We start from the raw sequence: 13785 nt of genomic DNA, 5'->3' as shown, positions 1-13785 counted from the left end.
ATCTCAAATCACTTAGATCACATTTCTTCCCCATTCTGATATTTGGTCTGAACAACAACTGAACCTCTTGACCATGTCAGCATGCTTTTATGCATTGAATTGCTGCCACATGATTGACTGATTAGATTACATTAATGAGCAGGTGTACAGGTGAGTGGCAACTGAGTGTATGTATATATGTATATTTATTATGTTTTTATTGCGTTATTTATGCTTACTGTGTATTTTATTGCATCAGATCTGGAGTAACAATCATTTTGTTCTCCTTTGCACTGATGAATATTAATAAACAATCTTGAATCATTGTAGTCCAGTACAGACCATTGTGGTACTGTAGTAAAGCCATTATTGAAAAGGAATCATATGTGCACAATCTTAGCTCAGCTTAGAGGTTTTATACCAGCCTATTAACCAAAATCTATGCAGAGAAATTTTACTGATAGGGAGTTGTCACTGAATATATTAATTACATTGCTCTTCTCAGTTCTCAGCATATGAACAGAGGATGTCTCACTCTGCATGCATTAGGCATTTATATGAGCTGCAGCTGAATCAAAGAGTCATAAGTATACAGCAAAGAAGCCACTTGGCCCATCCAGCCTATGCCACTCCCTTCCTGACCTGTATATTTATCTGCCTATTTACTCCCCAATTCTTTCCGCTCACCCACTTTCTCCTTCTTTGTAAGCCTGATAGATAATGTCCCCTTAAGTTCCTATTCAATTCTATTGGCTGTACTGTTCAAATGTGCTCTTGTGCACTAGTTACTGAAAGCCAACATGTATATGCAGCAAACAATTATGTTCATATTTACTATGACAGGATTTAAATTCAACAGTATTGAACGATGTCTCATTGCAATTGTATAGTGCCTTGGTAAGACCACTCCAGAGTACTGTGTACAGTTATGGTCTTATTAATAAAATTGATGTATAGTACTTGCCATATAGAGAGCTTGGTGAAGATCACCCTAGAATGGTTCCAAGGAACATTTGGTTTGCTGAATGAGAGATTGAGTAGAGAAGATCTGATTGAAATTTAGAAAATTCCTATGGCCCTGACAACCTGCATACAGAGGAGTGGCACCACAAGTAGAGAGGATCATAAAGGGAGCTTTGGTTACACTGAGCTTCACAAATCAAAATTTTGGGTGCAAGAGTTGGAATGTTATGTGAAGCTCTATAAAACATTGGTAAGGTCTAAGTTGGGGTATTGTGTGCAGTTCTGGTCAACTACTTACCACAAAATATAAAATATAGGAACAGAATTCAGCCATTTGGTCCATTGAGTCTGCTCCACCATTTCATCATGACTGATCCATTTCCTTCTCAGTCCCAATCTCCTGCCTTCTCCCTGTAACCATTCATGCCCTGACTAATCAAGAGTCTATCAACCTCTGCCTTAAATATACCCAATGACTTGGCATGCACAACCGACTGTGGTGACAAATTCCACAGATTCACCACTCTCTGGCTAAAGAGATTCCTCCTCATCTCTGTTCTAAATGGATATCCCTCTATTGAGGCCGTGTCCTCTGGTCTTAGGCTCCCCCACTATAGAAAACATCCTCTACACATCCATGCTATCGAGGGCTTTTGATGAGTTTCAATGAGAGCCCCCCCCCCCATTCTTCTAAATTCTAGAGAGTACAGGCCCAGAGCCATCAAATGCTCCTCATAAATCAACCCTTGCAGAGAAAATTGACAAGGATGATGCTGGGACTTGAGGCTCTGAGTTATAGGGAAGGTTTGTATAGGTTAGGACTATTCCCTTAAGTGAGGAGAATGAGGGGAGATTTAATAGAGGCAAACAAAATTATGATGGGTATAGATAGGGTAATTGGAAACAGGCCTTTTCTACTGATGCTGGGTGAGACTGGAACTTGAGGTCATGGGTTAAGGGTTAAATGTGAACTGTTTAAGGGGAACATAAAGAGGAACTTCTTCAGTTGGATTTAGAATGTATGTCTAGTGCACATTCTGGAGCAGAGGGTGGCGGTAATGCACCATTAAGCTGGATGCCAACCGCCGTAAAACAAGATACAGACAGACAGACAGAACTTCTTCAGTCAGAGGTGAGAGTGTGGAATGAGCTGCCAGTGGAAGCAGTGAATGTGGATTCAGTTTCAACACTTTCGAGAAATTTGGATAGGTACGTACATGGATGGTAGGGGTATGGAGGGCTACGGTCTGCGTGCAGGTTGACAGGTTTAGGCAAGACAACAGTTTGGCATGACCAGATGGGTCAATGGGCCTGTTTCTATGCTGTACTGTTCTATGACTCTATGAGCCTAGAATCAATGGTCATAGTGTCAGAAATCAGCAGTAGTTGGTCAAGGACTTTGACAATGAGGGGGGAATGGTGAAACTCTGGAATTCTTTACCACAGGGGGTATTCACTGAATTCACCCAAAACTGAGGCTGATAGATTTCTGGATACGAAGAGAAGTAAGTGCCATGGAGATTGGACCAGTGCAGAAAGATGGCTTTACTGAGAAGATCAGCAATAGTTTAACAAATGGCTGAACATCCTATTCTTGTTCCTGCTTCCTATGTTCATATGGAAAACTTAATGTCATACAAAAGATTTCTAGTAGTACAACGCTAAAATCATTAAAATACTAACATTGGAAGATTTCTGTAGGGAAGGAATGAGATTGATACAAAAACCTCTCCAAATAACAGGTCAATGACATGTGAACCAAAATAGTTTTCTCTCAATAAATTACACTGGGAAACAAAAAAGGGTTAAAATGTTTAAGCAGCTTGGATTTTTCAAAACCTCTTATTTTAACCACCTCATCATGTAATTTAAATTAAACAGTAAAACAATTTATGTTCCAGCAACACTTGAGCAAATAACATATATTTATAAAACATTATTCTATTACAATTATAATGAAATTTTATTAAAAGAGCATTTGTAAAACATTTAACTAAGGAAGAAATTGCCTATAATGTAAAAAGTAATTTGAAGGGATATAAATTGAGCTGAAGAGCTTCAGGCTGCAAGTTTTGAGGATTCCTGATATTAAGAAGACTGTATGTGGAGAATATTGATGTGACTGCTTTTAGGTTGCCGTGCATGTTTCACTTATGAATTGTCAGAAATAATTTTCACTAACTGACTACTTGGAAGGAATTCTTATCACAAGGAAACCTCATTGTGACATTTATTAAAGTACTGATAGGTTCCCTCAGGGATATATATTTGCAGTCGTTAATGTGCAAATCCAATAAACCATGTTTTATTGAAGAAGTAATGTTGAATGGGAAATTTCCTGCAAATATTCTACAAGGCTTAGGAGTTCTATGAGTGACCCATCAGTGTATTATTAGGGCCTGAGCATGTCTGTTGCTGTAGAACTTAGATCAAGTTACAATCTGGTGGAACAACTCAGAATTGCATCACGATCGCAGAGTTGTATACAGCGAAGCATATGTATTTTGATAATAAATTTACTTCTAACTTTGATCAGGCAGGGCTTTGACCTAAAACAGCCACTATTCTTTTCCTCCCACAGATGCTGCTAGACTTGGTGATCTTCTCCAGCAAATTATTCCAGCATTCGCTTCCTCTTGCCTTTACATCAAGCTACTTAAGTCAAAGGATCATAGCAGTAAGTACACTTCAGAAGTACTTCATTAGTTGCAAGTAGTTTGGTATGTCCTGATGATGTGAAGTTGGCAACTTATAGCTAAGGGAACGGAATCCAACTTTGCTGAAGAACCTAATCCAGATAGGTTAATAACAAGGAAGAGATGTAACAAGGCTTCAAAGGATATGGACAAGGTGAAGGGCAGGTTCAATATAATATAGAAAATGTGAGGTCGTCCACTTTGGAGAATAAAACATAAAAACAGCATTTTTTTAAAATGGTGAGAAATTGGTAATGCTGATGTTGAAAGTGTTCTTGTGCAACAAACCACTGAAAGCCACCGTAAATGAGCAATGAGCAGCAAGCTCATTCTTACAGGATGTTTTGGAGGTCTGAATACAGAAGTCTTACTGAAATTGTTTGGTGCCTTGTCGAGATTGCACTAGGAATGCTGTGTACAGTTATGAAAAATAATTTATTTACCCGGAGGGAGTGTAGTGAACCTAGCTTGGTCCAAGGGGTAGCAGGTCTTTCCAAGGAGAGACTAGGCCTATATACTGTACACTGGAGTCTGGAAGAAGAGGTGGAGATCCCGTTGAAACTTGCAAAATTCCTCCAGGTTTGAGATGCTGGATGTAGGGAGGAAGTTTCCCCTGACTGAGGAGTATTGAGCCAGGTGTTCCAGTGTGAGGATAAGGTGTGGGGTGTTTAGCACTAAGCTGAGGAGATACTTCTTCACTCAGAGGGTACTGCACCTTTGATATTCTCTGTTCCACAGGACTGCAGAGGCTCAATTCATTCAAAACAAAGATACATAAAGGAAATCAAGATTAAGGAAATCAAAATGATATATGCGGTGGATTCCGGTTAATTTTGGTCCAATAATGTAGCTGCTTCAGTTAGCTGAAGTTTCATGGAAATAGTTAAAAAGGTGTAAAGAAGGCAAACTACTGTTCAACTAGGTAACAAATTATATTTTTAAATAAGATACAGAATAAATTAGAATAATACCAAAACTACTACTGTACTATAAAAATCTGTATTAATTCTTAATAGTTACCAATGGAAGAATTCATCCAGTGTATGCTGACATGTTCTTTTGATTGACTGCAAATGAACAAAATCAGTGCAGACACCTAGTGCAGGTAATGGACTGCTTTCAAACAAAGCATTCAATGATTGCATCCTCCAAATCTTCATTTTAATTGTAACATTCACGATTATTGTCGATACTTTCAAATTCTTTGTAGTTCCTAACTTGGTGGAGCGGTGAAATCGTTTCATTTTCACTCCCGGCTGTTTCTGACATCTCCAAGCCTGAATGCTTGAAACCGCAGTGAGTAGAACAGTTCTGAATTGTCTTACTCTTTATTACTTGCCAACTATCAGTGACAAAAATCACTGCTTTTTGATACAAACATGCAAGTGATGCTATGTTAAAGCTGTTTGCTCTAAGCATGGTGTAATGTCTAACAGCTACATGATGTATATGTGACTGACACAAATTAGAAAATGTATGGCAATAGTCTCCTGCTCCAATTAAGCAACACAGTGTCCCAAATAAAAGAGGGGAATCCTGGCTAGTTTCTCGATTTGATTTTGTTCTTTAAGAGTAGTTCCAAATTAGTGGATACCCCAATTAACCAATAGACCAATTAACTAGAATCTACTATATATTTATATATAATTTCCTTAATATGTGTTGGCACGTGGCCAAGTGGTTAAGGCATCGGTCTAGTGATCTGAAGGTCGCTAGTTCGAGCCTCAGCTGAGGCAGCGTGTTGTGTCTTTGAGCAAGGCACTTAACCACACATTGCTCTGTGACGACACAGGTGCCAAGCAGTATTGGCCCTAGTGCCCTTCCCTTGGACAACATCGGTGGCATGGAGAGGGGAGAATTGCAGCATGGGCAACTGCTGGTCTTCCATACAACCTTGCCCAAGCCTGCACCCTGGAAACCTTCCAAGGTGCAAATCCATGGTCTCATGAGATGCCTATCTATCAATTTCCTTAATATATGTATGTACTATATATACAGTATATAGAAAAGATATATATGTATATGTATAAAAATATATACATAAGTGGGTGTGTATATGTGTTTGTACATATTGTATCAAAAGGATTGCCAGGTTGGCAGAGGGGAGCTGGCTCTTTGGTAAAAATAAGAAATGAAATCCTTAGAAAGATGTGACATAGAATTGGAAGATGGAGAATTTTTGTGGGTGGAGTTAAGAAACTGCAAGGGTATAAAGACCCTGATGGGAGTTATATACTGGCCTCTGAGCAGTAACCAGGGCATGGGCTACACATTACAATGGGAGATAGAAAAAGCATGTATAAAGGGCAATGTTGTGATAATCATGAAGGATTTAATATGCAGATAGATGGGAAAAATCATTCTGTTGCTGAATCCCAAGAGAGGGAATTTCTAGAATGCCTACAAAATGGTGTTTTATAGCACCTTGTGGTTGAGCCCATGAGGGGAAATGACAGTGCTGGATTGGATGTTATGTTATGACCTAGATTTAATTAGGGAGCTTAAGGTAAAGGGATCCTTAGGGGACAGTGATCGTAATATGGTAAAATTCACTCTGCAGTTTGAGAAAGAGAAGCTAAAATTGGACCTATCTATATTATAGTGGAGCAAACGGAATTACAGAGGCATGAGCGCGGAGCTGGCCAAAGTTGACTGGAAGGGGACACTAGCAGGGATGATGGCAGAACAGCAATGGGTGGAGCTTCAGGAAGCATTTTAGAAAGTATAGGAAAGCTGCATCCCAAAGAAGAACAATCCTAAGGAGAGGATGAGGTAAAGGTAAAGGTTAACTTTCAAGTTGAGTTGGTGATAAGGAAGGGAATGAAATGTTAGCATTCGTTTCAAAAGCAATGATAATAATGCTGAGGCTTTATAAGGCAGTAGTCATACCGCACCTGCAATATTGCGAGCAGTTTTTGGCCCCTTATCTGAGAAAAGATGTACTGGCATTGGAAAGGGTCCAGAGGAAGTTCACAAAAATGATCTCAGGAATGAAAAAATTAACATATGAGGAGCATTTGATGGCTCTGGTCCTGTACTCACTATAGTTTAGAAGGATAAGAATAGTTTAGAAGATAGTTTAGAAACCTATCAAAAATTGAAAGGCCTAGATGGAGTAGATGTGGAGAGGGTATTTCCTATAGTGGGGGAGTCCAAGAGCAGAGGGAATAGCCTGAGAATAGAGGGACATCCAATTAGAATGGAGATGAAGAAACATTTCTTTAGCCATAGGGTGGTGAATCTGTCAAATTCATTGCCACAGACAGCTGTGCAGGTCAAATCGTTGGATCTATTTAAGGCAAGTTTGATAGGTTCTTGATTAATCTGGGTGTCAAAGGTTATGGGGATAAGGAAGGAGAATGGGGTTGAGAGGGATATTAAATCAGCCATGATAGAATGGCACAGCAGACACAATGGGCCAAATGGCCTAATTGTGCTGCTATTTCTTATGGTTTTATGATCATAAATATACATGAAATCAAGAGATTACACAGATGGTGCAGGAAAATGATGATATGGCAAAAAAAGTAAAACACCTGCAATCTTGATAAATAACAGAACTGGCTGCAGAGCTGAATAACCAACTCTTGCTCCAATTGTTTACATTCTTATGGGTGTTAAAGGGTCTTAAATGATGTAAGTCACTGTTTTAACCAAAACAGATGCTTTAGTTGGTATCACAATGAATCAGGTTCAACTAGAAACTACAAGGCAATCTGAAGGTCAAGTAACGAAACAGCAATTATGGATAAGAACTGAGGATTGTGGGAGTGAATTGCAGATTTTATGATGGACGGCATTTCATAGGATGAAATGAAGATCGTTGACTAAATCTGTATGATTGAGGTAGACTAAAGGATGAGGGGAGATCTCATTGAAAACTATCTGATACTGGAAGGCCAACACAAAGTGGATGGAGAGGTGCTTCCATTAGAAGGAGAGCCTAGAATCTGATGGTTTAGCCTCAGAATAAAGTGACATCCTTTTAGAGCTGAAATGTGGAAGAGTTTCTTCAGCCAGAGGGTGGTTAATCTGTGGAATTCCTTGCCACCGTGGGCCATGGAGGCCAAGTCATTTGAAACCAAATGACTTAGAGTAAATTGTGTATTTAAGACAGGGATTGATGAGTTCTTGATTGGTAAGGGAATTCAGAGTTACAGGAAGAAGGTGGGAGAATGGGGTTGAATAAAATCAATCATGATTGAATGGCAGAACAGACTAGGTGGGTTGAATTACCAAATTCTACTCAGATTCCTTATGAAGATCATGGATGCAAAAAGAACAGAGATTCAAGTTGAGGATCATAGAGCCGTAAAGTTGCAGAACACAGAAACAGGCTCTTAAACCTATCATAACCATGTTGACCTACTGCTCGCCTACACTATTCCCATTCAGCCACATTAGGACCATGTCCTCCTATGTCTTAATGGCCAGGATGATGATTAAAACCAGGGAGAACTGAAAATCTCAGAAGTGAGTGGAGGATCATGGTGTTTAATAACGAGGCAGCTGATATGTAAGCAATGCTGTTTTTCCACCTCCGAGTGTGAACAAGCAAGCACTGATCCTAAAGTAATTAAAGGTAAATATTTCAAATTTGGTTGCCATGGTAGCAGTTAGCGCGATGCTATTACAGCTCAGGGCACTCTGGAGTTCGGAGTTCAATTCTGGTGCTGCTCTATATAGAGTACATCCTCCCTGTGGAATGTATGTGTTTCTCCATGTCCACTGGTCTCCTCCCCGATCCAAAGATGTACTGGGTAGTTTAATTGGTTACTGTAAATTGGAGAGTCAGAGAGATCTTGGGGTCCGTGTCCACAGGATACCCAAAGCTGCTGCACAGCTTGACAGTGTTGTTAAGAAGGCATATGGTGTGATGGCCTTTATCAGCCCTGGGACTGAGTTCAAGAGCTGGGAGGTAATGTTACCGCTATATAAGTCCTTAGTTAGACCCTGCTTGGATTACTGTGTTCAGTTCTGGTCACCTCACTACAGGAAGGATGTGGATACTATAGAGAGAGTGCAGAGGAGATTTACAAGGATGTTGCCTGGATTGGGGAGCATACCTTATGAGAATAGGTTGAGTGAACTTGGCCTTTTCTCCTTGGAGTGACGGAGGATGAGAGGTGACCTGAAAGAGCTGTATAGGATGATGAGAAGCATTGGTCATGTGGATAGCCAGGGCTGAAACGGCTAACACGAGGGTGCATAGTTTTAAAGTGCTTGGAAGTAGGTACAAAGGGGATGTCAGGGGTAGGTTTTTCACACAGAGAGTGGTGGGTGTGTGGAGTGCACTGCCGGTGATGGTGGTGGAGACAGACACAATCGGGTCTTTTAAGAGCCTCTTAGATAGGTACATGGAACTTAGAAAACTAGAGGGCTCTGCGGTAGGGAAATTCTAGGCAGATTCTAGAGTAGGTTACATGGTCGGCACAACATTGCGGGCCAAACGGCCTGTAATGTGCTGTAGGTATCTATGTTCCGTGATTAGGTTAGGATTAATAGGGTTTGTCTAGGTTGCTGGGGCAGTGAAGCTTGCAGGGCTGCAGGGGCTTACTCAGCACTGTATCGCTAAATAAATAAATAAACAAATAAATCTGATAAAAAGAGAAAATTCTGACAATACTCAGGAGGTCAGGCAGCATCTGTGAAGGGAAAAATAAAGTTAACATTCCAAATAAATGATCCTTAATAAGAATGTAGGTTATTAACTCATTCCCCCAGGTGCTGCCTGACCTGCTGAGTGTTTCTAGCATATTGTTTCGGAGTCTTAGAGTTGAAGATCAAACAGACAAATTGCAAACTGGAGAATCCCTTTCTTCACTATGCAAGTGTCCGTAATCCTGTAAGTAATGGCTTTTATATCATGCTATTGTAAAAGTTAATTAATGAGTGTGTGCATTTGAATAAATTAATACCTTTACTAAAAAGCATGCAAAGGTAGTGTCTGAAACTTGATGAAGGCTTACAATTCAATGGGCTCTCTACAGGAGCCCTGATATAATTTCAGTGAGCAACTTGCTGAATTCCTAGGTCGTCATGAATTGTCATTTCTAGCTATGTTAGCTTTGATGATTCCTCACCAGAATTACTGCAAGATTATGGTAAATCCCACATGGAATTTCAGAATCTAAGTCTTGTTTCCTTATACTGCCAACAATAATTTCTAGACTTACATTATGTTGCCAATAGCTGTGAAGTCTAGTACCAAGTACAGAGATGCTTTGTTAGAAACATTTGTATACTGGGGTTCTGAACATTAAATCTGTTCTCTCACTTCGAGCAGTAATTTGATCTTTCCTCTGCAACCCTGCATTCATTCCAAACTCCAATGAAATCCAACCAGTTTAACTGAAGATGCTAATATGAGTATGAACATCCACCAACACACATCAAAGTTGCTGGTGAACGCAGCAGGCCAGGCGGCATCTCTAGGAAGAGGTGCAGTCGACGTTTCAGGCCGAGACCCTTCGTCAGGACTAACTGAAGGAAGAGTGAGTAAGGGATTTGAAAGTTGGAGGGGGAGGGGGAGATCCAAAATGATAGGAGAAGACAGGAGGGGGAGGGATGGAGCCAAGAGCTGGACAGGTGATAGGCAAAAGGGGAAAAGGGGATACGAGAGGATCATGGGACAGGAGGTCCGGGAAGAAAGACAAGGGGGGGGGGACCCAGAGGATGGGCAAGGGGTATATTCAGAGGGACAGAGGGAGAAAAAGGAGAGTGAGAGAAAGAATGTGTGTATAAAAATAAGTAACAGAAGGGGTACGAGGGGGAGGTGGGGCCTAGCGGAAGTTAGAGAAGTCGATGTTCATGCCATCAGTTTGGAGGCTACCCAGATGGAATATAAGGTGTTGTTCCTCCAACCTGAGTGTGGCTTCATCTTTACAGTAGAGGAGGCCGTGGATAGACATGTCAGAATGGGAATGGGATGTGGAACTAAAATGTGTGGCCACTGGGAGATCCTGCTTTCTCTGGCGGACAGAGCGTAGATGTTCAGCAAAGCGGTTTCCCAGTCTGCGTCGGGTCTCGCCAATATATAAAAGGCCACATCGGGAGCACCCGACGCAGTATATCACACCAGTCGACTCACAGGTGAAGTGTTGCCTCACCTGGAAGGACTGTTTGGGGCCCTGAATAGTGGTAATGGAGGAAGTGTAAGGGCACGTGTAGCACTTGTTCCGCTTACACGGATAAGTGCCAGGAGGGAGATCAGTGGGGAGGAATGGGGGGGACGAATGGACAAGGGAGTTGTGTAGGGAGCGATCCCTGCAGAATGCAGAGAGAGGGGGGGAGGGAAAGATGTGCTTAGTCCATCTTAGCCCCAAACAGTCCTTCCAGGTGAGGCAACACTTCACCTGTGAGTCGACTGGGGTGATATACTGCATCCGGTGCTCCCGATGTGGCCTTTTATATATTGGCGAGACCCAACGCAGACTGGGAGACCGCTTTGCTGAACATCTACGCTCTGTCCGCCAGAGAAAGCAGGATCTCCCAGTGGCCACACATTTTAGTTCCACATCCCATTCCCATTCTGACATGTCTATCCACGGCCTCCTCTACTGTAAAGATGAAGCCACACTCAGGTTGGAGGAACAACACCTTATATTCCGTCTGGGTAGCCTCCAACCTGATGGCATGAACATCGACTTCTCTAACTTCCGCTAGGCCCCACCTCCCCCTCGTACCCCTTCTGTTACTTATTTTTATGCACACATTCTTTCTCTCACTCTCCTTTTTCTCCCTCTGTACCTCTGAATATACCTCTTGCCCATCCTCTGGGTCCACCCCCCTTGTCTTTCTTCCCGGACTTCCTGTCCCATGATCCTCTCGTATCCCCTTTTGCCAATCACCTGTCCAGCTCTTGGCTCCATCCCTCCCCCTCCTGTCTTCTCCTATCATTTTGGATCTCCCCCTCCCCCTCCAACTTTCAAATCCCTTACTCACTCTTCCTTCAGTTAGTCCTGACGAAGGGTCTCGGCCTGAAACGTCGACTGCACCTCTTCCTAGAGATGCTGCCTGGCCTGCTGCGTTCACCAGCAACTTTGATGTGTGTTGCTTGAATCTCCAGCATCTGCAGAATTCCTGTTATGAACATCCACCATTTGCTTTCCTCAACAACGAACCCTCTGCTGTAGTTCACTTAATTAACTCGCAGATGCCAATATGACATTGGGAGTGCAATGAAGGCAGGCCTATGGTAGAATTCATTGTTATAGCAACGTTATTCCACCATCAATGGGGACTTTGGAATCAATGCAAAACCGAAAATATTGGAAGCACTCAGTAGGCCAAGTAATATTTGTGGAAAGCAAAGCAGTGTCAACGTTTCAGTCAGTAACTTGAAATGTTGACTCTGTCTCTCTCCCCCACAGACACTGCCTGACCGTATGAGCATTTTCTGTAATTTCTAGCAACTACAGAGCTTTTTGCTTCTATTACTTTGGAATTGGTGTTTGGCTGTCTGCGCTTTGATCTGCAAGATAGCATTTTGCTGACTGCCGTTAATCCTGATGGAGGTTTTCAACCATCCTTCTGCCTCCAACAGTTGCTGCAGATTACAGCGTCTCCAGCCACCTAAGTTCTCCTTGCTTCCACCTTCAATGTCTCTTTGAACTAAGAGAATCCAATTGTGCTGTCATGAGAATTCCAGGTACAGGAACACTCCAATCACCTGGCATTTAATTGTTTGGAAATCCTATTGGTTGGGCATCTGGTTCCCTCATTGGTCTGGAATGTAAATAGGAGGTCCAGGGTGCAAGGAGCAGTTAGCAGCAAGAGCTTGTATTTGTGGTCCAGGACACCTGGGCCACGTGGATGTAACTGGGTGTTGTGGGCTTGTTGGGCCTGTTACCATGCTGATTGTCTAAATAAAATAAACATCAGCGGTAAGGAACTTGGGTATGTTTGCAGCTGAGCTGGGACCTGGAGGGTTTGTATATTTCCTGCTTCACATAATCACAGAATTATAGAAAAATGCAATACAGACATGGGCCTTTACAGCCTCCTTTGTGCATGAATCCAATTCGCCTGCGTTAGGTCCCTATCCCTCTACTCCTTTCAGCTCAGGTACCTGTCCAAATGATCAGTGGTTGCCTGGAATGTGTTGCTAGGATGTTAGTGGAGGCAGATATAACATCATATCCCTCTATTCCTTTCAGCCCAGGTACCTGTCCAAATGATCGGTGGTTGCCTGGAATGTGTTGCTAGGGTGTTAGTGGAGGTAGATATGACATCATATCCCTCTATTCCTTTCAGCCCAGGTACCTGTCCAAATGATCGGTGGTTGCCTGGAATGTGTTGCTAGGATGTTAGCGGAGGGAGAGATATCAGAGGCATTGAATAAGTTCTTAGATAGGCAAGTGAAAGTGCAGAGAATGAAGGGATATTGTCTATGTACTGGCAAAAGCAGATGGTGTGACTTGACATTAGTTTAATAAGTTTGGCACTAGTTGATGGGCCAAAGGCCTGATCCTATGCTGTACAGATTCATGTCTATGTTCTGTGTCGGTATTGGTCCATCTACAGCGCACATCCATCACCAGATCACATAATTCTTACCTTGCCATACAGCTTTGCCCATTGGGTATAAAGTGCACGCTTACAGAGTCTGGACGAACAGCCCAGGTCCCCCTTTCCTGTTGTAGCATTAACAATCTCCAGGTCGGAATCTCCCAGAGTCCAGTTTACACTGAAGCTTGGAGACTTTCCCTGCTGGCGAAGTCCTGTGCTACTGACCCCTGCAGGAACACCAAAGCAAGTGCAATCAGAAAACAAGCAAAGCCTGAATCAATGAGCCTACTGGGAGGTTAAATGTCGATACCTTTGATTTCTTTAGTGACACATAGAAAGACAGTTTTGTTTCCCCAGGGGTTGGAATTGCTGATTCCATCGCATGCTGAGCTCAAATGCATGAATTATAAGAGAGTACTTTGAAACATAAGTGGATAACTGATTGGTGGAGCACAGAACTGAACCTGGACATATCCTGCACCTTATTGGAACTTGTTCTGCAACATTTTAATGGAGTGCATGTGTTATTTTAAGGAGTCTTGGTATTGACACATTACTAACAAAGGACACTAAATAGGAGAGAAAGCATTTCAATGCCTTTTAATTTTCCCTTACATCTACACGATTCCAGATTCAC

General features: G+C 42.0%; 1 protein-coding gene across 1 annotated transcript in view; it reads right to left on the bottom strand.

Moving 5' to 3' along the window:
* The window catches only part of adarb2 (adenosine deaminase RNA specific B2 (inactive)), an 819996-nt gene that overhangs the window by 7137 nt on the left and 799074 nt on the right, over positions 1-13785 (bottom strand). Inside the window, exon 10 of the mRNA XM_072252060.1 lies at positions 13197-13375. Coding sequence (XP_072108161.1) covers positions 13197-13375 — 179 coding nt within the window. The remainder of the gene's footprint in view (positions 1-13196; positions 13376-13785) is intronic.

This window comes from Mobula birostris, chromosome 3 (assembly GCF_030028105.1).
Source record: "Mobula birostris isolate sMobBir1 chromosome 3, sMobBir1.hap1, whole genome shotgun sequence".
Classification (NCBI taxonomy): domain Eukaryota; kingdom Metazoa; phylum Chordata; class Chondrichthyes; order Myliobatiformes; family Myliobatidae; genus Mobula; species Mobula birostris.
This window is presented reverse-complemented; position numbering and strand designations above follow the sequence as displayed.